This window comes from Stenella coeruleoalba (genome assembly GCF_951394435.1).
Source record: "Stenella coeruleoalba genome assembly, chromosome: 5".
NCBI lineage: Eukaryota > Metazoa > Chordata > Mammalia > Artiodactyla > Delphinidae > Stenella > Stenella coeruleoalba.
Window position 1 is genome coordinate 32,651,019 of NC_137150.1, and position 26,108 is coordinate 32,677,126.

Consider the following 26,108-nt stretch of genomic DNA (forward strand, 5'->3'; position numbering starts at 1 on the left):
ACAAATTTTTTTATTTACCACCAATAAGAAGTTTGTTTTGTAGACATTACCTTAAGGAGATAGATACTTCATTTCTTATGTATGATAAAAACAAATAGTGCTTTTAAGAAAACCCAATGGAAATATATTTGTCTATAAATAAAAGGAGAAAGGAGCGGAAAAATTACTTGAAGACAAAATAGCCAAGAGTTTTCCAAAATAACAAAACACAACAGTCCACAGATGCAAGAAACTCAGAGAACTCCAGGAAGGATTAAACACTCATAAATGCACTCATAAATGCTCACATATGCACACACACCTAGACATATCATGGTCAAAGTGCTGATCAGTGGAATCAAGTTCTGTCAGCCTAATCCATCCATTATAAAGGTTTCCAAAGCCTTTCATGTAGTTCTTCTAGCAGCCACTGATGACCGTTGTCCAAGTCCACCCATTCTTTACGGATTTTTCTTCCCCAAAATACTATTCCAATGGGGATACCATTCCAATTTCTGCTTGCTAACACTAACTTTTATTCTGACTTTTTTTTTGTGCAATGAGAATTTTAATTGATGGCCAGAAATTTTGTTTTGCCATCATCATATTAAGAATGAATGGGAATTAGGGAACCGAAAAACAAATATGAATCTCACAGTGGTATGACTAGGCTGTATGGATGCCAGAATGATTAAATCAATTATATGTTTTTTTAGAAAAGATATTTTTACAAACATGTCTTCATTTGAAAAGGTTTTTTTTTTGTTAGGAGACTGTATTAGAAAATCTTTGGAGAGAAAAGCAGTCCATATGAGGGATTACATTAAATTCCATGAATCAAAGCTTGTTTCATTTGGCTGAAAAGCAGTTGAAGTGGTGGTAATATAATATTATTTTTAGTGTTTCTTGTTTTAATTCTGCATTTTAAGATTTTGGGATAGGTGGGAAAGTGTTTCTTTAAAATTTAGTATGGCCTTCATAAGTAATTCTCCCTGTTCATGTGTGTGCCTTTTTCCATTTATGATTCTTACATTCATTCATTCCTGTGACTTGAGTCCTGAGGTTCTAACTGAACTAGTTGACCCTGATGCCATAATAAGGGTATTTATATTTCTTGGTTTGGCTTTGTTGGCTCCTCAGGTTATCCTACCTTGCGGATAGAGAAGAATGACCTGAGAAGTGTCACTCTTTTGGAGGCCAAAGCTAAGGTGAAGGATATCGCAATATCCAGGGAGAGGATAACTCTAAAAGATGTACTCCAAGAAGGTATCTATTATCTCAAAATCAGGTTTTCAAGGAAGAAATGTTAGTAGTATAAAAATTTTTTTGTTTCAGAATTTAAGAATTTCATCTCATTTTGAGTTTAAGGCTAGAAAGCAGTGCACAATTTGTTTCCTCTATAACACTGATTTTTATTTTCCCTTTCTTTAGATTTTCAATTTGCCTTAATATGGACAGCTTTGGTGCAATTGTTGATTTTCAAGTATATTAAGGCATGATTATTAGTGTTTGTCACCTTTAAAGTATATTTTCTGTTTAGTTCTTGTCTGAAGGTGATCACTACCTAGCAGGACTCTTTGAAGCATTCTAAGTAATTCTCTCTGTGATGGAAAGTGTATGGGTTCTAGCAGAAGGCACATGCATGGGGATTGGAGTTATGCCCAACTTCCAATCCCAGTCCCACAATTTATTACCTATGTGACCTTGGGGAAATCATTTCCTGTTTTCCATGTCCAGTTTCCTCTTCTCTAAATTTGGACTCCGTTGTCTACTCTTAGACAGTTATGAAGATTAGATGAACTGATGTTCATTAAATGAACTAACACATGATAGGTGTTTGAGAGATAGGACCCTGCCCTTCCCCCTCTTGCTGGTCCTTGCTTTCTTTTTTGAGTTTCAAGGTATTGATTGGGGAGAATGCTGAAAGAAGAAGACAGAAATTAATAATAAAATACTTTATTGAGCTCCTCAAGTTGTTAAATAGAGAATTACTTTTTCCCCCCTTCCATAACTCAGTTTGGAATGTTTTGGATGCATGTGAGTCATTCTGAATTCATCTGTTTGGTTGAGATACTTGTAGGTCAGTCACAGCCAAGGGAGGGGCTTGAACTGTCTCCAGTGGCAAATAGTAATTAATGGAAGCAGATTTTTTTGGTGTTTTTGAATGTATGAGGAGAGTCCATTTTTCTCCTTTGTCGTTGCTCTGAGGCTAAGCCTAGAAACTCATAAATGTCTCTACGGATACCCCATTACTGAGCTCCAGTGCTCCTGTCTATATCATTAGTTTATTTAGGATATTTCAGAATGAATTCTCATATATAATTTAAATTTGGTATTTCAAAAGGCAAGTTAAGATATTTTGTAGTTAAAAAGAGCCTTTAACAGTCATTAAAAAACAAAGATTTGAGTCTTTTTATGCTAGGGCTGGAGTAATGTTGATCACATTTTCCCTTGTTACGTTTAAGTTGTATTGTGCCAGAAAGTTTTGTACTTATAGTTTTATGAACGTTATCATATGATCTCAATAATTATTTTTCCTTTTAGGTACTTTTGGGCGTATTTTCCATGGGATTTTAGTAGATGAAAAAGATCCAAATAAGGAAAAACAAGCATTTGTAAAAACAGTTAAAGGTAGGATTTTATCCCATTCCGTTTCCATACTGCTTTTCTGTCTAAGGTGGCTTATGTCAGCAAAATTGTTTCAGATTTTCAGTGTGTGCCAGACCTTAATCATTAATCAGTCCATGTTAATTTAGCTCATACAATCTAAACTTATAGGAGATTTGTGTTGTTTTCATTAAGGTATAGAACATAGAAGCTAATAAATTAAGACATTATATATTTATTAGATATTACTCAGGCTTCTAAATAAACTGCATCCACTTGACTTCATTTTTGCTATATCTAATATTATGTTTTTCCTAGGTTAAAATTCTTTGGTTTTTCCTTCTTAAAAAACATTGATAGTAGTTTTCCCTCCATCTCAGCACCCCTCCACCCCCAATACTGAGGACTTATAAAGAAAAAAAATGACCCCCAGACCCACTGAACCTTATGTGAATAGGTGCTATTTGCCTTTCTCTCACTCCCTCTCCTCCCTTTTTTTTTGCTGTGTGTGTGTATTATTTCTTGGTAGAGTTTTGCAGGTATAGCTGTAGTTGGAATTGCTGCCCCATGAGGTATTTACATTTAAAATATTGATAGTTGTTGCCAGATTGTTTTCTAAAAGGTAGTGATAGTTTATATTTTCATGAACAGAATACCTATTTTCACATATTCTCCTTTTGGAGAAATGTGATGCTTAATTTTTCACTTACTGATTTCACTTACTGATTTATATAAAATTTTCAGTTAGAGATTCCCTGTCAACATATACTAGAATGTTTTTATATGGCTTATTGCCTAATACTGGTAAATTAGCAAGTCCTTTTATAATATTAGAATTTTAATGATTTATAACTGATTTGTATATTTAAGCTTTGTAAAAGCTTCAATAATTCTTAGGTAAGTCTATTTGCTCATTTTAAGAGAGAAAATGTAATTTAAAGAGTGCTTAATGTCTGACAGTGTCTGATGTAAGTTGAAATAACGAGTTATTAATTTTGGAAAAACAAATTTAGCATTCCAAATGCAGAAATTGAGGGCAAAATTAAATTCAGTTTTATGAGTAGGAGGTGACAATTTTGTGAAGCTCACAAAGTTAATTTATAAGAACTTATGTTTCTAAATTTAGTTAAAGGAATTCTTAGGAAGCATGAAAGGTTTGTGTTTATTGTTTCTAAAAAGTTGGGTTGTACTAATCTAACAAAAAAACTTTGGAATTTGATTTCTTTTAATTTAGCAAAATTGCTTGTTTAAGGATGCTATAAACACACACTTTCTTCTTTCTAAACAGATGGTTTAACTTACTGTTAAGTAAGTTAACAGTTAATGAAATGAATTTATTCATTCACTTCTCCTAACCCCAAAACACTTCTAAAGATTGAATTTTAGGTTTGGTCCCACTAGTTTTCTAGTTTTGTAGTTTTCTGACTAGTTTTGAAGGATACTTTACATATTACTCTTGGTAGATGTAAAATTTGAGCCCTAAGTTTAATAATGTCTGCCTTTTGTTACAGTTTCTCCATTTTTTAAAGGAAACATTCCCCCTTAATTCTAATATTTCTTCTGGGGTTTGTAAATATTCTATGGATAATTTAGAACCGGGATATTATTAATTTGTTCTGAAGGAATGTTGAATTAACAAAAGAGGTTTCTGTATAGAATTGGGTTGATTTAGGATTGGAAATGGGGGGAAAGGAAATAATAGTGATAAGAAAACACAATGCAGATACTGGGACTGTTTCACAAGATAAGATTTCTCTTTCCATGTACCTTTGAATTGTAGTCACTTGCTTGTTTCTCTGTCTTACCACTGTAATTATAATGTTCTCTCTGAGCTAGACGGAAACAAGAGAAAGCATAGTGAGTCCTTAGCCAAGATGTGGTCATGATTTGCGTGGGAAACACAGAGGAAGTGTACTGACCACGGTATTTGCTTTAAAATTGTTAGATAACTCCACATGATTGAGTGTCTTTGAGATTTATTCTTTTGGAATGTTATTTTTTAATTGAAGCTACATAGAGTTGACAAAGTTCTTTCACAAATATGTATGCCTTGTTACATGCTATACAATTAGAAGTAGAGCTAAAAATGCAAAAATTTTTTAAAAGATCAGTTACTTTACCTTTATTTTTTAACTTATTTATTTTTATATTTATTTTATTTATTTATTTGGTTGCACCAGGTCTTAGTTGCAGCAGGTGGGCTCCTTAGTTGTGGCTCACCTGCTCCTTAGTTGCAGCTCGCCACCTCCTCAGTTGCGGCATGTGAACTCTAAGTTACAGCATGTGAACTCTTAGTTGTGGCATGCATGTGGGATCTAGTTCCCTGATGGGAATCGAACCCGGGCCCCCTGCATTGGGAGCGTGGAGTCTTAACCACTGCACCACTAGGGAAGTCCCTACCTTTGCCTTTAGGCATAAGCAGGAAATTGGAGTTTGGCTTCTTAAAAGTTATCATTTTTCACAGAGACTTAACGGATATCCCAATATAAATTTCCAGAGATTGAAATTAGGAATCTGAATTTCACACAGTGAATATTGTGAAATTGAATTCCATGAAATAAATGAATTAATTTGAGGTTATTTGTATTAAGTTCTTGTTTTCTTTTATAGCTTCTAATTTTTTACAAATTAGAAATAAGTAGGGTTTTGTAAAAATCATTTTGTTCTTGTAACTTTTAGAATATAAATTATTGTATAGTATTCTTTTCAAACGTATACATCTTAAAGATAGACCTTTCAGTATTTAAAATTATAAGACTAGGACCAGACTGGGTAAGGTATCCAGGAAAATGATTTTTTCTTACTAAATGTATAAAATTATTTTTTCTCCAAAGTTTCCTTAGCTCATTATCCAGCTCAAGTGTCCCTGGCTTAATAGAACATGCTTATCAAAGTTAAAAACTTAAAAAATTATGCAAAAAATGACACATCCTGAAATTACCTTTCATTTTACTTGGATCTCTGTACCAGTTGACAAGAAGGTAAACTCTTACCAAATGGGTACAGACCTCCAACTATTACTAGTTTTCAGTTCTAAAAAGATCCTTCCAGGGCTTCCCTGGTGGCGCAGTGGTTGAGAGTCCGCCTGCCGATGCAGGGGACGCGGGTTCGTGCCCCGGTCCAGGAAGATCCCACGTGCCGTGGAGCAGCTGGGCCCGTGAGCCATGGCCACTGAGCCTGTGCGTCCAGAGCCTGTGCTCTGCAACGGGAGAGGCCACAGCAGTGAGAGGCCTGCGTACCGCAAAAAAAAAAAAAAAAAAAAAAAAATCCTTCCAGTCCCCAAATAGTTCTGGCCATAATTTTATTAACACTTATTTAGATTACAGAAAGAGTAAAAAGGCATATTCTGCCATTTACTAAATGTTCCTAAATTTTAAGCAGTTTTTAAACAACTAGAGTTTATTTCAGCAGACATTGAGGTAAAGTGCTTTTTCAAAGAAGTAGCAAGTATTCCAAGTCCTTGGCTTTTTGTCTACCCATTTTGTATTCCTACAAAAGTTTTAACTAAGTGAAGCGGTCTGGAAAGGGAACACTAATATCACGTAATGAGAGAGGGAGTGATTCCACGGGTTAGTCTTGGAAGTAAATGAAATTGACTATTTCTCAGCTTTGACAGCTCCACTTTTAAGGATTGAGTGTATAATCATGGTGCCTGAGTTTAGAGGTCTGGATTTTACTGTTGGTTTAGCATTTTACTAGGTAGGGCTGGGAGGTGGATCTTGGCTTTGCCCATCTTTCTATCTTCTTCTCCCTCGTACTGCATTGATCAGAAGATCTATAAATTATTATTACTATTTTTTAAATTGTTGGCATACAAATCTATTATTGGCTTCTTTGAAAGTATTTTTAAGGGTATACTGTTAATTTTGTTTTTGATATTTAAAAACCATTAAAAAAATTAAAACTCATTTTCAATTTTATAATGAAAATATACTATTCACTTAATGGAAATGTTCTTTTCAGACAGGGGAGAAAATCTTCTATACTTATTAAAATAGTGGTCCCTATAAGAGAAGGCATGCTTGTAGATTTGTGCAAATATTTAATGGCTTCAAATTCTTTTGAAGGTGCACACTAAAGATATTGGTAAATTGCATTATCATGTTTTATTTCAAAAATAAAACATGAACTAAAACATGAACTTTCATTGAACTAAAAGCCAATTTTAGTTCTGTTTGTTACCTGGACCAAAAACCATGAGTTCAGAAACTAAAAATAAAATGGAATAATCATGCTAATTTGGGCTATTATATGAAAATTAAATCTTTTTCTACCAATATAATAGTAGTTCTTTTTGTTTGTTTAACCACATAGAGGTAAGAAGAAGCAAACAATAAAATGCACCACAATCTCCAGTCAGAACTCCTGTGGTCACTTTTTTCTAATTCTATGTTTGTAAGGTTAGAAAATTTAAACAGGACAGAAAGGTGCAAAATGTAAATTCTCGCATCTCTAAAAGTAACCACCGTAAACAATTTCCTATGATTCCCTCTGTGAGTAAGAAGAAAAACACAGCCAAATATATCTAATTTTCCAAATAAATTTGATTTTGAAATATAACTGATCGCACAAACACAGTTTTTCATCTTGCTTTTAAAATTTAATATGTCTTGCAGATTTTCCTCTGTCAGTACATGTAAATCTGACTTTTTTTTCTTAAGGTAGCTGCATATTATTCTTACGTGCTAATTTAACTAGTTCTCTGTGATGGGCACTTTGGTCTTTGGTTGTTTTGAGTTTTTTTGTTGTTATAATTGAACAGTATTCTTGTTACGTTATATATAGATGAGCTTTTATGAGTAGACTCTTAGTAGTGGGATTGATGATGGTAAAAGGTATTAAAAATTTTGTTAGCTGTTGTTTCCCCCACCTACCCAAGATACTGTGGATGAGCCTGTTTCCTCACACTCTTGCCCAAACTGACAGGTAGCTGACTTTTTTGTCTCTTCCAATCTGATGAGGAAAATGGCATCTCCTTGTTTAATTTGCATTTCTTTACTGAGGAATGAAGCAGAAAGTTGTTTTTTTAATTTTGTTGGTCATTTGTGTTGTTTTTTTAGTAAACTATATGTTTATATCCTTTGCCTCTTTTTCAGATTTTTTCTTATCGTGTGAGTTCTTTAAAGAAGGGGGGGAAAAGACGAAATCAGCCCTTTATATGCCTTATGTGTTACAGATATTTTTCCAGTCTGTTATTACTTTGTCTGCTTTGTTTCTGGAACCTTACTTAGTTTCTGATTTTTACGTAGTCAAACTTATCCTTAATGGCATCTGTAAATGTTGACCTTGTCAATGAGACTCTACCTACTACAATAGAATTTTAGGCTAGACCTATTTAGATTTGCCTGTAACTTTTGATGAAATTTACCATACAGTTAGAGATAGTTACTTACTAATACCAGAAAATATTGATGTCGTATGTATAATATTATCATACTATATATGACAGTGTCTTTTTCTTTATGTAGATCAAGCTTCTGAAATTCAGGTGACAATGATGCTCACTGAAAGTTGTAAGCTACGAGGTCTTCATCACAGGTGAGAGGAGAAGCCACCCAGCATTGTGTTAAGCATGGTAGCATTGTATGCTACATTTTTAAGAATGTTGTAATGTGCTGTTAATAGAAAGCATTTCTGGAATAGCTTAATTTGTTTTTTTCCTGAATATAAAAGTGAAATGCATGCTCATTGCACAAAATTTTAAAACACAGTAAAATATAAAGAAGAGTATGTAAGCCCACATCTGGATAATTATAGCTGAGCTTTCAGGAAAGAGTTTATATTTATGTGCATCTTTCCCTTTAAAAAGTAGGATAATGATATACATATGCTAAAAAATATTTGTTATGAAATGTTGAACATGTAGAGTACCAAAGAAAAGAATAATAAACACCAGTAAGCCCACCTCCTGAATACATTGGTGGTTAACATTTGCCATTTTTGCTGTGCATGTTTATGTATCTATCAACTATTTAGTTAGATATAGATAGATATTTGCAAGTGTGGAAATATTTTAAACTAAATTGGATATCTTAGCACTTTCAATGCATTTCCAGCATGCATTTTCCAAAAAGTTGAGGACATTTTTCTATATAATCACAATACCATTATCTTTAACAAGGTTAACACACTTCTTGATATATGGCAAAACAATGTATCTAACTTTTCATGTAAGTAACTATAAATTCACATCCACATTTAAAAAGACTACATAGTAGTTGATTGAATGGATGCACCACATTTTATTTAACCAGTCTCTTATCATTAGTTTGCAGTATGATTTTTAAAAAATACTTACAGTTCTGTATATGAAGAACTTTTTTTAAAAGCTTTATATCAGTCCTTTTCACAGAGCTATAATAAGAGATTCTATCTTCTGAGCCAAAAAGGGCATAATTATAGTATCACAATGTACAGTATCAATATTTGGGCAAGGTTTTTGTTGTTGTTGTTTTAAAGCACTATACAGAGTCAGCTTAATTTGTGTGCCTACTGAAAATTTGATCACATATGTTTAAAAAATGGAATGGTGACCATCATTGTTGGAAGATATTTATGGACTTCTGGAAAAAAAAGAAAGTGATGTGTGCAAAAGGCATTATGCATTGTAATTTCTGTGTACTTTGAGCAGTTACTTGAGTTCTGCCAAAAAATAAGATGACTGTGCAGAGTTTTATTTTTGAATTTTATTTATACTTTGGTTCATAGTCAAAAGAATTTGAGAACCTAAAAAGAAGGCAGCTATAGTAAGATCAATAAAATGGTAATGAAAATGAACTTGAGTTTTTTGGCATTGTGATGGTGGAAAAGAAGACAAATAAGCCAACATTAAGGAGACAATTATTTTTACTGTGATTGAACATAAAACAACTCTTAGCTTCTGGGCAAGCAAGGCTGAAGGAAACAAAGTTTGATACATCTCAGTATCAGAAGGGAAGGAAATGTACATGTTTCTTGAGGAGAAAACTTTTTCTGGTTTCACATTCTGGGACAGATGTCATTAGCTTTATCATATACTTGGGACATTGATTAAGATAATGAACAGATATACTTTTTAGTTTCATTGAAAATAAAAAAGCCAGAGACCTTTGAAAAAAATTGACCACACAGTAATGAGGGACTAAAGATGTCCTTTTGAAGGGTTAAAGTCATGTGATTTAAGAATGTTACCTTCCATTGACCTGATTCACTGATTCATTCCAAGAATAGAAGTCATTTGCAGAGGAATGGATAGATAACTGACCCTTTAGACTATATTTTCTAAAAAAAAAAACACACACACACACATTTTGTTTCCTCTGAGTAACAAAGCAAGAACTGGGTAATGATCAATTGGGAATGTCCTTTTTGACAATGTTTGGAGTACTTGATTTATTATGCTGACCCTAGCGGGAAGAACCAGAGTGTTTAATACTAGTATGTAATGTTAACCTAGTACTTACGTACTTAGCTAGTATTCTTACCTTGATTAAAGGTCTGTACCACATCAGCACAGAAGTGGGTGGCAGGGATATAGACAAAGCCAGGATTTTCTCAAGAAGCAGTTTTATATCCACAGTAGCCCAAAGGTGCTTTGGCTGAAAAATGTTCAGAGCAAGCAGTTGCAGCATTTTCTCAGGCAGCTTTAAGCTATAGGATTTTCCAGCATCCAACTAGGATGAATTAGTAGCCCCAGGATACACTTAGGTGGTGGAATGGGATGACTTATACTGAATTAGGGTTATTTGTTACTGTACGTTCAGTGATTAGGGAATGTCTTCTAAAGGCAAGTTATGGTTTGATCCTGGTTAATTGTTCTTCCTCATCATAAAGTGATACCAGGACTCCTGGTTTTTAATGAGCAAAACACATTATCAATGTGTAGAAAGTGTATGGTTCTTTCTACTCACTGTAGCAATTTATTTCATTTTTAAGGGGACTAGGGCCTATAACACATTTCTTTTGACCCCTCATGTCTAGACTGTTCATGGCTCTGTGTATGCATACGTTCTCATTCATTAAGTGCCCATTTTGCACTTGGAACACTGCTAGGCATGAGGGTTAAAAATGAAATAATGGGCTTACCTGGTGGCGCAGTGGTTGGGAGTCCGCCTGCCGATGCAGGGGACACAGGTTTGTGCCCCGGTCCGGGAAGATCCCACATGCCGCGGAGCAGCTCGTCCCGTGACCCATGGCCATTGAGCCTGAGCGTCCGGAGCCTGTGCTCCGCAACGGGAGAGGCCACAACAGTGAGAGGCGCGCGCGTACTGCAAAAAAAATTAAAAAAGAAATAATGATCTTCAGTGATCATATTATAGAATTTATCAAGCAAACTCAATACACTCAGCAAGAAATGACACCTAGTTTCTGATTTTACCTTTTTTAAAAAACTAGTTTTGGTATGTAATTCATCATGTTTACTTCCTGTTTTAACATTCCGTGATTAAGAGTTTTAAAGTGTTGAAATATTTTAAAGCATCTTGAAATTCTTTCTTTTCATTCCTTTTTCCACTGGAATTTTTTAGAATAATTTTTATTATAAGTTAAAATAGCTGTATAAATAAAAGATAGCTGTTGATCTATTTAAATTTCATCAGACATGCTTTATAAAAAGTACTCAAGCTATTTCTGCTTGTAGTTTGACTCTCCATTGGCCCAAGGGTGCCTGATGATGGGCACTTTGCTGAATGCCTCATGGCTCTCACTCTGCAGGCACGCTCGGCAAGACTGAGAACTGGACCAGTTCTTGCCTCAAGTCCCTGCAGAACCTGCCTTTCCTCTATAGCACCTGCTTCTGCCTCATCCGCTCTTCTTATGGATCCCATATCTTCCTCTTTATCTTCCTTTCCTTTATAAACTGGGCAGAATGAAGAGCAGCCATTTATTCTTTGAAATATTTTCATGCAGCTTGTTACTTCTCCCGGAGGGCTTTTAATCCTCTGGTGATAGAATAAGTGATTTGATCTCATCCAGCAAACTTCCTGTGTTTGGGTCAGATTCCTTTAACTTTGCTCAGTGAATTTCAGTCATGAGGAAAGGTGCAGAGAAATAATTTTGGGAGGGTTAAAGAGATTGGGCAGCTCTTCATATTACTCCTGAAATCATGGTAGGCAGTTAAACCTGAGTGCACACCTGCTGTAGTCATTTTTTCCCACTTTTATTGAGAAATAATTGACATACCTCAGTGTATAAGTTTAAAACATACAGCATGATGATTTGATTTACATATATTGTGAAATGATTACCATAGTAGGTTCAGCTAACATCCATGTTCTCATATAGATACAATAAAAGGGAAAGAAAGAAGAAAGAAAATTTTCTCCTTGTGATGAGAGCTCTTAGGATTTACTCTCTTACCCACTGTCCTGTATATCACACAGCAGTGTTAGCTATAGTCGTCAGGTTGTACAGTACATCCCTAGTACTTATTTATAATTGGAAGTTTGTACCTTTGACTGCCTTCCTCCAGTTCCCCCTCCCTCCATCCTCCTGCTGTAGTCATTTTAGTATGTGTGGGTCTCGGTGTGAAAAGAGACTCTGTCTTGCTGCCCTGGGAGGGAATGTCCAGTGATCCAGTGGAAAACATAAGGTTTTTAGAATCAGATGAAGATTTGAATTTTTTCCACTATGTGCTGGCTGTTTGTCCTTGGCAAATTACCTCACCCCTTACCACCTTCATGGATTCCCTCGCCTGTAAAGTGGGACTAATCATCACTGCCACTCTTGGGCTGTAAGGCAAGCAGAAGCCTTACAGAGAAGTTGCCGCATACAGGTTTACTGACCTCTGAGTCCTCATTTTCCCGGCTCCTCAGGGTCAGTGCTTTCCCTGTTAGTAACTCCTGCACAGCAGGAGGGGTGCCCCACAGCTTTCACTTCTGCACTGTTAGGCCAGAATCGTGTGACTGTGGTTTTAAAAGAGATACATACTCAATTGAGACAATTTAGGAAATACAGAAAAGCAAGGTAGAAATGATCTAAAGTCTCGCAACTCAAAAACAACAACTCTTGGCATACTTCTGTGCAGAGTTGTATTTGCCCCCATACTTGTAATTATCCTGCAAGCATATGTGAATTTTGTATCTTGCTTTCCTATAAGTAAGCTTTTACTCATATTCTTGTAACATCCCTTTGTGACTATTTAATTGTTATATACCATCCTATTATTTGGCTGTACTTCCTTACTTTTGGACAGTCTTGTTGTTTGCAGCTTTTACTATTAAGACTGCATTAACTATCCTTGTTCATATAGTTTTCATATGTTTAATAATATTTCCTTATTAATATCCTTAGAGGCAGAATTTTCCAAGTTAAGGAGGAGGAATGTTTTTCAGCTTGTTGTTTGGTGTTACTTACCAAATATTTATTAAATGCTTATTTCTGTGGCACAGAATACAAAGCATTGGGTGTAAAAAAGGAGTTCACTTTAGTTTTTGCCATCTAGGAATTTTCAGCTTAGTGGGGGAAATGAGGTAATTATGTAAAAAGTTACATAGCCTTGGGAAAAATTAACAGTTATTTCCAGGTACCAATGGAAGAGGTGTCATTAGGCAATAGGATGAAAGTATGTGTGCCATGGAGATTTTAAAAGGAACAAGATTTTTTTTTACTGCATGCTTGGCCTTATTTGTATATCACCGCAACATTGTATGGCTGGTGGGATCCCCATGTTAGAGGTATGGAAACTAAGGCCAAGAGAGATGGTCACACAGACAGTAAATGGTAAATTTAGGATTTAGAAATCCCATGTGACCTGCTAAGAACTTCTTGGCTTTTTGTGACAGTTTCAAGCTCTTGATTATCATATTCTTTTCTGCAGACTTGCGTTGGGGCCCCCTTTTTTTTTTTCTTTTTTAAGCGTGATAATGAACCAAATCGGCTGTTATCATATGCTCATGGTCAACTCATTTTTTAGGTCCCTTTGATTACCCTTTAGAGTAGAGATTTAGTGTGGCTAGAGTGTGTCTTAAGAGAATGTAGTCCACAGGAAACAACTTCTGAGTTTATAATTTTTCCCTATCAAGAAAGTGGGTATGTGGAAAACATTAAAGTCCAGTCTAAAAGAGCATTTATAATTTTACATTTTTAATGGTTATATGTTTTTAAGTAAGTTTGAGATTTTCTTGTTTTGTTTTAGGTTATCTTTATTTTATTACTTTTTGTTAAAAATAACCCCCTGAAGTTTCAGATTTCACTTGTGTTTCTCCTGATTTTTTATTATTTTATAGAAATCTTCTTCCTATTACCCATGTCTGTATAGAAGAAGGAGAAAAGCCCATGGTGATATTGCCTTACATGAATTGGGGGAATCTTAAATTGTTTTTACGGCAGTGCAAATTAGTAGAGGCCAATAATCCACAGGTGAGAAATATTTGCCCACATACCAATTATTTACCAGTAGCTTCTAATATCTTTGAAGGTAGATGTTAACATTCTTGTATATAAACTGTTTAGAAGTCTGTAAAAAGAAACTCAAGGTTGAACCAGAAGATATTGCTAACCTATTGATTTAGAGAGAGATGGTTTGTGATTCCTGTCTTGAGGCTTACACTCTGCTGATGCTGAAGGTTTTCCATGTATAACCATTGTGTATTATTCATAATCACCTCAAACCCTCTGTGACACCATCTCAGTCATTTTCCTTATAACTCTTTGAAGGTACTTGTACCAGATCTCCCTTCTAGGAATGGATATAGACCTTACAGAGCCATTTGGTCCATGTTGTACAAAAAAAAAAACAAAAAAAAAGCTGGTGGTAGCTGGAGGTGTAGATTGTCGGTGATAATTCGGTAGCCAGGGTTTCCAGCAAGTGGTTGGCAGCCATAGCCCACCAGCATCACCTGGAGAAGAATTTCATTCCTCAACCTACAGTCCTGGCACATTAGCTCTAGAGGAGCACATCAGAGAGAGCTGTAAACTAGCATTAGTTTGAAAATGGTCTCCGGGGGATAACCTCCTAATAAAAGCTTAATATTGTAAAAGAAAAGAACAAGTTATTGAATAATAAACATTTGAAATATTACCCTTAGAATTCAGCATTCATTGAACAGATGTTTATTTAGCTGCTACTGTATATGCTGGATGTTGGGGAGATACACCTAACAGATGAGAGTGAAGTAAATGGTAAATTACAGTACAGAATGATAAGGACTGTAGTAGGTATAAGTATAGGAAGCTATGGGAACATGTTCTTGGTCAAGAAGTAGCTTTTTAAAACTTAGTGTGTAGGTGTATTTTGGGATGGAGTAAGATTGTGGAATAAAATAACTACCATCAAAGTTTTTGTGCTAACTGCAGACATTGTCATTTTCTGTTACCACAGGCAATTTCTCAACAAGACCTGGTCCACATGGCTATTCAGATTGCCTGTGGAATGAGCTATCTGGCCAGAAGGGAAGTCATCCACAAAGACCTGGCTGCTAGGAACTGTGTGTAGGTGCCATGAGCTTGTCACTGTCATTTGATATTTAGTGTTCCCTGAATTTGGGTTCTCTCCAGGAGTCACAGTGGGAACTGTGTTGTATTTATGAGTGATTGTGGTCCATATTTTTTCAGTATTCAATTGTATTTGATGTTCATATCTACTTTTCAGCATTGATGACACACTTCAAGTTAAGATCACAGACAATGCCCTCTCCAGAGACTTGTTCCCTATGGACTATCATTGTCTGGGAGACAACGAAAACAGGCCGGTTCGGTGGATGGCTCTTGAAAGTCTGGTTAATAACGAATTCTCCAGTGCTAGTGATGTGGTAAGTACTGGGACCCCCAGATATCAGCAGAATGGAGGAGGTTCCAAATGCTTTTAAAACGTTTTTCAATTTTTTTAATATGATAACTGTTCCCCGAAGTTTTTTATTCAGAAAGCAAGTATAGTTAGCTTTCTAACTGTCAGCTAGTTTGTGGAGATAAGCTGTGACCCAAACCATGGCCCATCACTGTGTGTAATGAGATAGGTAGACACTATCCCAGTTTTAAAGGTGATGATATTGAAGTTAGGTTTTTTTTTTTTTTTTTTTTTTTTGCAGTACACGGGCCTCTCACTGTTGTGGCCTCTCCTGTTGCGGAGCACAGGCTCCGGATGCGCAGGCTCAGCGGCCATGGGTCACGGGCCCAGCCGCTCCGCGGCATGTGGGATCTTCCCGGACCGGGGCACGAACCCGTGTCCCCTGCATCGGCAGGCAGACTCTCAACCACTGCGCTGCCAGGGAAGCCCTGAAGTTAGGTTTTTTAAGTCTCAGAATGACCAGGTGGCTGTCAGATAGTAAAGATTTATTGTTTTCTTTTTTTCAAATGACCTCTTCCAAGTTTTATGGCCTGTGTAACTTACAGTTCCCCAGATGTCACTCTCTTCCTTTTTGTCAGTTTCTGGGTGGTTCTGTCTATTCAAGCAGATCATATAGTGGGATCCTTTCAACTTAGTGATGTATAGTTTCAGAAGCCACAGTTACTCGTGTGTATTTTGTAGGCATTTTAATTGTTTTTAATTTCTGCCACTTTTTAGTTTGATTTGGAAAATTAATTTATTTCCCTATCTCTTGCTTAATGCACTTTATTATTATAGCTGAATATTTAGAGATTAGGTAAAACTTCTGCTTATAAGGTCCCCCTGTATCACTCAATATCTGTTAGTGTTACATGTAAAATTTTAGAGTAATTTGCTTCAAAGTTTCAGCTATAAAAATTGGGCTTACCATATCATTATATCTTGTGTCTCAGTGATATATTTTATTTATAATATAGGGTTTCCCTTTTACTAACTTTGTGTGGGTTAAGGACTACTCTTTTAATACCAATTTCCCTCAGTGTATTAGTGTCCTGTGGCTGCTGTAACAGATTGCAGCAACCTTGGTGGTAAAACAGCAGAGGCTCATTCTCTCACAGTTGAATTCTGGAAGCCACATGTTTGAAATCAGGGTATAGGCAGGGCCGTGCTCCCTCCAGAGACCTTAAGGGAGAAACCATCCTTGCCTCTCCCAGCTTCTGGTGGCTCTTGGCACTCCTTGGCTTGTGGCTGCATCTCTCTGCTCCATGTTCATACCACCTTATCCTCCATGTGTCTGTCTCTCGAAACTCCCTCTACCTCTCTCTTACAGTGATACATATGATTGCATTTAGGATTTATCTCATAATCCAGGATATGTTTCTACTCTCAAGGTCCTTAACTTAATCACATCTTTTGTCATATAAGGTAATATCTATAGGTTTCGGGGATTAGAATGTAGACATATCTTTGGGGCCACCATTCAATCCACTATACTCAGTAATTGAAATTACCTAAGATTTCCTTATTGAAAAACTAATCTTCCAATTTAAAATCCTTGAAATGATTTGTTAAGGGAGGAACCCTCTCTTGTTATTATAGTCTTTTTTTTTGCGGTACGCGGGCCTCTTACTGTTGTGGGCTCTCCCGTTGTGGAGCAACAGGCTCCGGACGTGCAGGCTTAGTGGCCATGGCCCACGGGCGCAGCCGCTCTGCGGCATGTGGGATCCTCCCGGACTGGGGCACGAACCCGTGTCCCCTGCATCGGCAGGCGGACTCTCAACCACTGCGCCACCAGGGAAGCCCTATAGTCTTTTAATTTATTTTTTTTTTTCTTTTTCAGGAGCTAGGTTAGCTATTTGATATATTGTGCCTTTCTGCATACCACGTGTTTTGATGAAATGTGCTCACTTGATGTGAATGAGCAAGTTACATATATAGTTTTTAACCTTTTTTCATGTAAGTGAAGGTCTTTCATTATGCATATCTTCAAAATACTTTGTTTTAACTTAATTTAAAATCAACTACTCTCTGAAAAGAAAAAAGAAAAGCTTATCTGACGCTTGTGAGATGGGCAGAATAGATACGAGTGATGATGCGAAGGATGTTTTCTGCTTCATGGAGCAGCTGCAAAAGTTAATAGTGGATGGAAACTTGTTGCCACAGTCTTTCCCAGCCAGAGTCATGGGGCCTTTTGGAGAATGGGTGGAGGTGGGAGGAATAAATCCTGATTCTTAGACACAGAGCCCTGAGGGTTCAGCTTGTATAGCAGTGGGAAACTAGGCCTAGTCTGTTCTTCCAGAGCTGTGATAATAAAATAAAATTTCTCTAACATTAATGTCAAGAAGTTAAAATTCCAAGTAAAGCAATACAAATACGCCAAGCAACTTACATAGTTCTCATAGTTATTTAAAGAGAACCTGGACTTCTTTTGGGGGGAAGGAGGGGTTGCTTTTTTTGTTTTTGATGTTTATTTTTCTCAAATGATGTTTAAAAAAAAGGAAAACAGAGCTTGATTTAGGCTAGCAAACAGCTGCTGTATTGAATGACAGTAAGGACCAGTTATACTCAGATGCTTGTTTTTCAGGTTGCCAAATCTTTATTCAGAAGTTCTGAATTGTAGGTGGGATTCTTTACCAGTTTCTACATTAAGCAAAGCCATTTTCACGGGGAAAAAAATTGAGTTTAACTTTGGTTTTAGAACATAGTTCAAAAACATAATATCAGTTGAATTAGAGCTACATGGTTTTCAAATCCACCCCTTTAGTAGAAAAGCCTGCATCTGAACATTTTTGAATGCAGAAAAGTAGAAGAAATTTTCCTCACATCTTCTTTGAAAATATCATTCCATATTTGATTTAAAAGATTAATTCACTCATCTCTTTGGGATGTTAATATTCTTTTTAATGGTTGATTTTAAAATTTTATGGTTTTATTACTCATTGAAATATAGCACAGTTGCCTTAACAGAAATGAGGTGGCAGTTGTGGTGAACCCAAAACTAGTCTAATGGGCAGGAAATAGAAGATGTTTCTTAGATGGCAGTCTATAATACAAAGATGCCATGTAAATTCAAGGAGATTGGGAATTGTTTGATTATTCTCTTAGAAAAAGGAATATTGATAAGTAATATTTCAGAGGGGTATGCAAGATGGCCAGTAGTACTGTTAGCTTGCACAGTGGAAGCCCCCAAAATATGCATGCTTAACCTAATGTATTTGCTTATTTCTATATAAGTATTCCATTGTATATTTAAGCAGTAATAGGAAATTTTTTTTAGGAATTATTTTTTATAACACTTATGATCACATATTTCACAGGAACTCCAGAGTGAAAATTAGATGATACACTTCAACTAATGAGACTATAGTTAATAATACATTTCTAAGCAATGTGATCTGCATCTCTTCAGCTGGGTACACTGTGCTGTATTAGCTGGTAAATTCCATATAGAGGATATATGGCTTGGTTAAGCAAATATTTCAAAATCATACTTAGAATTAGTTATTCTTACAATTATGATATTTTACAAATTTTGCAACAGTTCACATATTTTGTGTAAGAACTTGCCTTAACAGGAGAATTACTTTAAAATCATCACCACTTTTAGCATGTCTCGGCATAAACTTACTTGAAGTGTCTGTGTGACCCAAGTTCTTCTGAGCTGTACTTAGAATGTGATGGTGAGAATACCCACATTGATTTACGTTTAACATGGTCAACTCCTAAAATGTTCAGATTTTTCTTCTTTAGATTCTTATAAATTCATTTCCTTTAAAATGTATTTTTCCCCTAAATATCTTTTGCCTTGGATAATTGAGATTGAAAGGAATGGGAATACTGTTCTGTTTCCTATGACTGTGATGGGGCTATTTAGTGTAAAAATCCTGCCTTTCTGTTTTGTGGGATTGAGTATTTTTTGAATTCTTGTGTTGAAGCACACGTTAAATTGCTTTTTAACATTTGTATTGAATTGTGTATACATAATCGTTATGCTGTGCTTCTACTTTTCCTTTATGGATTAAATTGGGGTTTTAAAAAGTTACATTTAATATTGTACTTTCGGGCTATAAAACTTCATTCAGAGTCAAATGCAAAATAAGTAATGTAACCCCATTCCCCCCAGAATATCTACACATGTAAAATACATATTTTAGCTATTAATGTAGCATCTAACAAATGATATTACTGCCTTGGAGGGAAATTTTCTCTGCCCTTAAAAGACCCTTAACATTTTTGCATTCCTTTATAGTTAAAAATTCTCCCTGATTTATTTGGAAATACATTAATGTTTTCTGTCTTAAAAATAATACATTGCATTTCTGGGTTGTGTTTTAACAGTTTTTACTGGAAGGATTCAATATTTTACTATGTCAAGATTGTTATAATGTTAATATCAGCTTTTAACTGTTGAACTTAGGAAATATGCACAACCAGATTTGACTAGTTATAAATCTCTAATATTATTCTAAGATATGACATCATCATAGCCATTATTAAGAATTTCTGGATATTGTTTTTACTCTGCTTTCATCAGATGTGGTACTGCCATAGATCTTTTTTGGTGACTTCCTTTTCCTTTATTTGAAAATAGATTTCTTGATTTATGTCTTCTTTGAATTATTTAGCTAGTTATAGTAGCTAACATAATTCTGTAAGAGGCTACCTTCTATTAAGAGACTGAATGCAATCACGAATACACAATTAAGAGGTTTTTCTTGGTGGTTTTCTTGCCTTTATGGTATTACATTGTGTTTACAAAGCATTTTCTTGGGACAAAAACAAGTCAAGGAAATGATTTCCATGTTAGTCTTATCAGTGTGGTTTATGGCAATGAGGAGATCCTTTAAGGCATTCAAACAGTTTTTAGGGTGCGTGGCATATGAAAGTGTGTTCCTTGACATTTCTTTTGTGAACATTAGAGATTATCTCCAGAAGAAGGAGAGAAATCCGTAGTTATGCAGATACTCTGTTTGCTGCAGAGTGCTTCTTATTGCTCCTCTTTGCCCAGTGCCATGGAAAGTCACTGCCACAACCCTGAAAAGACTTGTGCAGGAGAAACTCACATTCATAATATGCCCATGAAGAGTGGTCTTCTGAACTACTGTGGTATCAGAGAGAGCTATAGTTTTCAGAGAATGCTTATTACTTTTAAAAGAATAGAAAACTTTCTATTTTATTCCATTTCTTCATTATTAATTTTAGAATAATACTTAGAGTCCCATTATTTAATTTGTTTCCATTATGGTTGCACATTTTACACATCAACAATCTTAGACTTACTATTTAAATATTCATGTTAAGATGAATTGATTAAAAGACATTAGAAAAAAGCTGGAGAGGTGAAAAAATCATTCAGACATTACTTTAGGAAATAAAGATTTAAAGTTTAATTTTATTAACATTAAGAAAATATTGTTTAGTTTTATGAAATAGTCCTAATATTTCCTGGGAATGCGGAATAAATGGATTTACTTTAGGAACAGTTAATATATTTTCAGAGTGAACAGTTCCTGTCTTGTGATCAAGTAGTTGCACTCAATTTATTTTCTGTATTTGGCTCTCCTTGAGAATAGATATTTTCCTTAAGAGATCTTGTGAACATACCCTTCCTTTCCTTTCCTGCCTTGTCCTTATCATTCTATTTAATATCCCCTTCAAATAGCCCCAGTGTTCTGATAGAGCAATGTCTAAGCATCTGATACAGTGGAGGAAAGTACCATATATAGCAGATATGTGTGATGGCTTGGTAGGCATCCAGTATTAGATCCTAGGACAGATTTGGTCTCTTTTCAGTCACGTAGGACACTCTGTGCCTAAAGTTTGCAGATTTTTGAAGTTGAGTTAGCAGGCATGTACTAAATTCGATACCTGATGCAGTCAAAATGCACTTTCTATATAGTCATTGTACACTTGGGTACATTTGTTTAGCTGGAATAGAAAAGTATTAGCCACAGTGATAAGTATAAAGGATTATTAAGATTTTTAGGTGATAGTTTACACTGAAGAATTGTTAAAAAGAACCCTTTAAAGGTCACTTGTGTGAATTTATTAATTGGATCCTGGCCCCTGGCCCTTGACTCCACTCAGTGTGCCAGGGGCTTGGCCCACCACTGTGCATCCAGTAAAGCTTTTTTAAAGTAGCATAATTCTATAGATACATATTTCCACTGTGGTTATTGGAAAGGCCTGGAAAATACATGTCTGAAAAATGAAAATTCGTAGAATAGTATAGCTTCAAAAATTGGATATTCAGAAAGGGGTATATACTAATAAAGCCTGTACCTCGAGTACGGCATAGTGTTAGTTTTGGAAACTTGTGAAAATTGTTTAGTTAATGTTAATGAAAGTCGATTAAACTCAAGCTTCCACTGCTTGGAATGTTACTGTATGATATTTTGATCTTCAGAGTGAACTCTTAGTTAAAGGAATTGGTAAAGAGAAATCCAAACTCCTTCGCCTTGGTTTTCAGAACTTCTGTTCCTTATCTTCATGTTTCAGTTTTATATTTTCTACTGTACGTTTCTTTATATTCTGCATTTAAGCCAATCCGAAATTCCTGCTGAGTCCAAACTCGCCAGGTGCTTCTGTGCCATTTAATTTGATCATCTTTGGATCCCAGAGAATTGTATCTACTTAATGACACCCATAAAGAATTCTTTATCTACCTAATAATGGCACCTATCACACGCTGCCTTATATTTTCTGGCACAAGTCATTTTTCCCAGAACAGGCAGTGGGGAACTCTGACTTAATTATTTTCCTTTAGAAGGTTTTCCATATTTACAGAATTAAAGTTGTGTGTGTGTGTGTGTGTGTGTGTGTGCACGTAGCAGTGTTAATCTTATCCTTAGAGAGCTGTGTACGTGACTGTGTAAAAGAATCTTGGAGGGCCTCACACTGTCCTCTTCTACCCTCTGTTTCCATGTTGAATCCTCATTTTTCTCCTTGTCTCACTCCTACAGACTTCAATTCAGAGATCCCATGTGTTCTTTTGACTACAGTTGTTATTTATGAGTAAATGATTTATTAATTGACATTTGTGGCCTAAGGTCTCCCTCTTAAGTATTAGATATATTGCATAGATACCTACTCTGCTTTTGTGCCCAGGGCCCATGTTTCTGAAAATGTAAGTGCAATCTTTGCACTGTAAAGATGCAACACAATTGAGGACAACAGGTAGACTGTCTGGTTTGAGGGGAAAACATGATTGATTTGCTATGGGGCATGTTAAGTTCAGGATACTGATGGGTGGAATGTAGGTCTGGAATTCTGGACAGACATAGAAGCAGGATATTAGAAATTGTACATCAGCTTCGTAAAAGTGTGTGATAGAATAAACAAGAGAGTTTGTTGAGCTCAGAGGTGGCGAATATAAAGAGAGAAGAAAGCCAAGAGAAAATGTAGGGAATATTTACTTTAGTTAGTGAGAAAGGAAAGATGAACAATGAATCAAACAGAAAGGTAAGAAGAGAATCCAGAGAATGCTGTGTCTTAGAAACCAAGGAAGGAAATAGTTTCAAGGAGAGTCTAGTCTCTAAACATATCTGCAGTAGTCAGAAAGGATGAGGAAATCTTTGAGGGCTTTTGAACAGGCAGGTTTAGTAAATCATTAAAGATGGATATGGTTGTTAAGGGCTCTGTGGGAGGTGAGAAAGTGGAGACAATAAATAGATTACACTTTGAAGAAGTTTAGCTATGAAAAGGAGTAGAAGGATTGTAGCTTGATGGGTTGGCAGGATCAAGAGAGGTTTTATTGTGTTAATGTTGTGTTTTATTTTACTGGGTTTGTTTGGTGTGGCTTTTAGGCAGGGAAGCAATGGGGAGAAAGAGATGGACTTGTGATTATTGGAGGGGAGGTCCAAGAGATGATAGGTGAACGGGCTCAGAAGCCCATGTAAAGGTATAGTTTGGCATAGGAGGAGGTATACCTCTTGTCTGAGATGGGAATAAAGCAAGAGATGGGAGAGAGAAGGTACAGAAAATTCTTGAAGAAGGATCTCTCATTGACCTATGGGACAACTTCAGTTGCTGAATATAGTTGTAATCGGGGTCCACAAAAGCATGCATTGGAGATGCGGGGCAGTGGGGGACTAAAAGAATAATGAAGAAATAACTGAAATGTTTCCAAATTTGATTAAAACTATAAATCCACAGATCTAAGAGCTCAACAAACCCCAAACAAAATAAGCACGAAGAAACTAATGCGTTACACATTATAATCAAATTGCGCAAAACTAGCGATAAAGAGAAAATCTTAAAAGCAGCCATAAAAAAAAGAATGTTAATATACGGAGGAACCAGGAAAATTTCTCACTGGAAGCCATGCAAGGGAGAAGACAGTGAAGCAACATCTTTAAACATCTTGAACATCTACTGTAAGAAAAAACTTATGTAGAATTTTATATCCAGATAAAATATCTTTCAAAAACTGAAGGGGAAATAAAGACTTTTCCAGAAATAGAAAAGCTGAAAGAATTCATAACTAGCAGATGCGCACTATAAGAAATGTTAAAGGAAGTCCTTTAGGAACCAGCCAGATGGAAATACGGGTCTGACGAAGGAACGGAGAATACCAGAAATGGTAACTGCATGGGTAAATGTATACAGGTTTTTTTTCTCATTACTTAAATCGTTTAAAAAGATAATTGAACATATTTTTATGTGCCTTGTGTAGTAATTGGTAAAATAGACAGCAAATCAGTAAGGATATAGATTTCAATGACAGTACCAACCAACTTGATCTAGTTAACAGTTATAGAACACACCATTCAACAACAGCAGAATGCATATCTGCAGGTTCACATGGAATATTTACTAAGGTAGACCACATTCTGGATCATGATCAAGTCAATAAATTTAAAAGGATTTAATTCACACAAAGTAGGGTTTTGTGAACACAGTGGAATTAAATTAGAAATCAAAAATAGGAATCTAGGACTTCCCTGCTGGCATAGTGGTTAAGAATCCGCCTGCCAATGCAGGGGACACAGGTTCAATCTCTGGTCCGGGAAGATCCCACATGCCACGGAGCAACTAAGCCCGTGTGCCACAACTACTGAGCCTGTGCTCTAGAGCCCATGAGCCACAACTACTGAAGCCCGTGCTCTGCAACAAGAGAAGCCACCACAGCGAGAAGTCCGCGCACCGCAATGAAGAGTAGCCCCCACTCACCACAACTAGAGAAAGCCCGCGAGCAGCAGCAAAGACCCAATGCACTCAAAAATAAAAATAAATTAAAACAACAACAACAAAAAGGAATCTAGAAAATCCTCAAATATTTAGAAACTAAATAATACACATTCAAGTAACCCATGTGTCAAGGAAGTAATCAAAAGGGAAATTATAAAGTACTTAGAATTGAATGAAAGTAAAGACACATTTCAAAATTTGGGGGATGCTGCTCAAGGGCGACATGTATACTATTAAACATCAATATTAGAAAAGAAGAAAAGTCTCAAATTAGTGACCTTAGTTTTCACCTTAACAAACTAGAAGAAGAGCAGTTTAACTCCCAAGTAAGTAGGTGAAAGGAAATAATAAAGATTAGATGGAAGTCAGTGAAATATGAAACAGAAAAAAGCAGTGGAGAAAAATCAAGTGAAACCAGTGCTTAACTCTGAGAATATCATTAATGATGAATCTTTTGCCAGACTAATCAGGAAAAAAAGAAGTTGCAAATTAACGATATAATGAATGAGAGAGGTGATATCATTAAAGATTCTCACAGGTATTAATAGTAAGAGAATATTATGAACTTTTTCCCAATAAATTTAGACACAGGTGAAATGGACAAATTCTTTGGAAGATAAGAATTTTCAAAGCTCACTCAAGGAGTAGATAATCTGAATAGCCATATAAAAATTGAATTTTTGTGTTTTCTTGGCCTTGCTGCGTGGCTTGTGGGATCTTAGTTCCCCAACCAGGGATTAAAGCCAGGCCCTCAGCAGTGAGAGTGTGGAGTCCTAACCACTGGACTGCCAGGTAATTCCCCCAAAATTTAATATTTAGTTAAAAACCTGCCCCAAAAGAAAATTTTAGGCCTAGATTAAACTCTAGGGCACTGCCGAATGCCTTCAAACATTTAAGGAAGAAATAATAAAAATTCTATACAGTTTCAGAAAGTTGAGGAGAGAATACTTTCTAACTCATTCTGTGAAGTCAACATTACCTTGAAACTGATCTACAGATCATTATCACTCATGATCACAGATGCAAAAATTAAACAGAAGTTTAGAACCCATGAATATATTTAAAAATAATATTATGACCACATAGGCTTTATCCCAAGAATACAAGCTTTTTCAGTCATTTGAAAAGTCAAGCAGTGCAGTTTACTGTATTACATATTAAAAAATAAAAACCATATGATCATCTCAGTAGATGCAGAAAAAGTATTAGAAAAAAATCCAAAATTCATTTCTAGTAAAAATTCCTAGCAGTCTGATAAAGGGCATCTACAAAAACAAAAACAAAACCCTATAGCTGTTATCATACTTAATGCTAAAAGGCTGAATTCTTTTTACCTAATAACAGTAACAAGACAAGGGCACCCACTCTCATCAGTATTGTTCTCAAGGTTCTAGCCAGTGCACTAAGGCAAGAAAAGGAAATAAAAGGTAAGAAAATATTGCATAGGAAAAAGTAACTCTTTATTTGTGGGCAACTTGATCGTCTATGAAGAAAATCCAATGTGATATACAAAATAGCTACTAGAACTAATAAATGAGTTTAGAAAGATTACAGGATATAAGATCAATGTACAAAAGTAAGTTGTATTTCT

At 35.7% G+C, this 26,108-nt stretch overlaps 1 protein-coding gene across 2 annotated transcripts in view; it reads left to right on the forward strand.

Annotated features, from left to right (window-relative positions):
• The window catches only part of RYK (receptor like tyrosine kinase), a 102,727-nt gene that overhangs the window by 58,150 nt on the left and 18,469 nt on the right, over positions 1 to 26,108 (forward strand). The window contains exons 8-13 of one of the 2 annotated variants that reach the window (XM_079923072.1): positions 1,111 to 1,245; positions 2,524 to 2,610; positions 8,055 to 8,124; positions 13,791 to 13,923; positions 14,885 to 14,994; positions 15,155 to 15,314. In XM_079923072.1, the coding sequence (XP_079779198.1) occupies positions 1,111 to 1,245; positions 2,524 to 2,610; positions 8,055 to 8,124; positions 13,791 to 13,923; positions 14,885 to 14,994; positions 15,155 to 15,314 (695 nt within the window). The remainder of the gene's footprint in view (positions 1 to 1,110; positions 1,246 to 2,523; positions 2,611 to 8,054; positions 8,125 to 13,790; positions 13,924 to 14,884; positions 14,995 to 15,154; positions 15,315 to 26,108) is intronic. The other variant, XM_079923073.1, reaches the window with a different exon arrangement.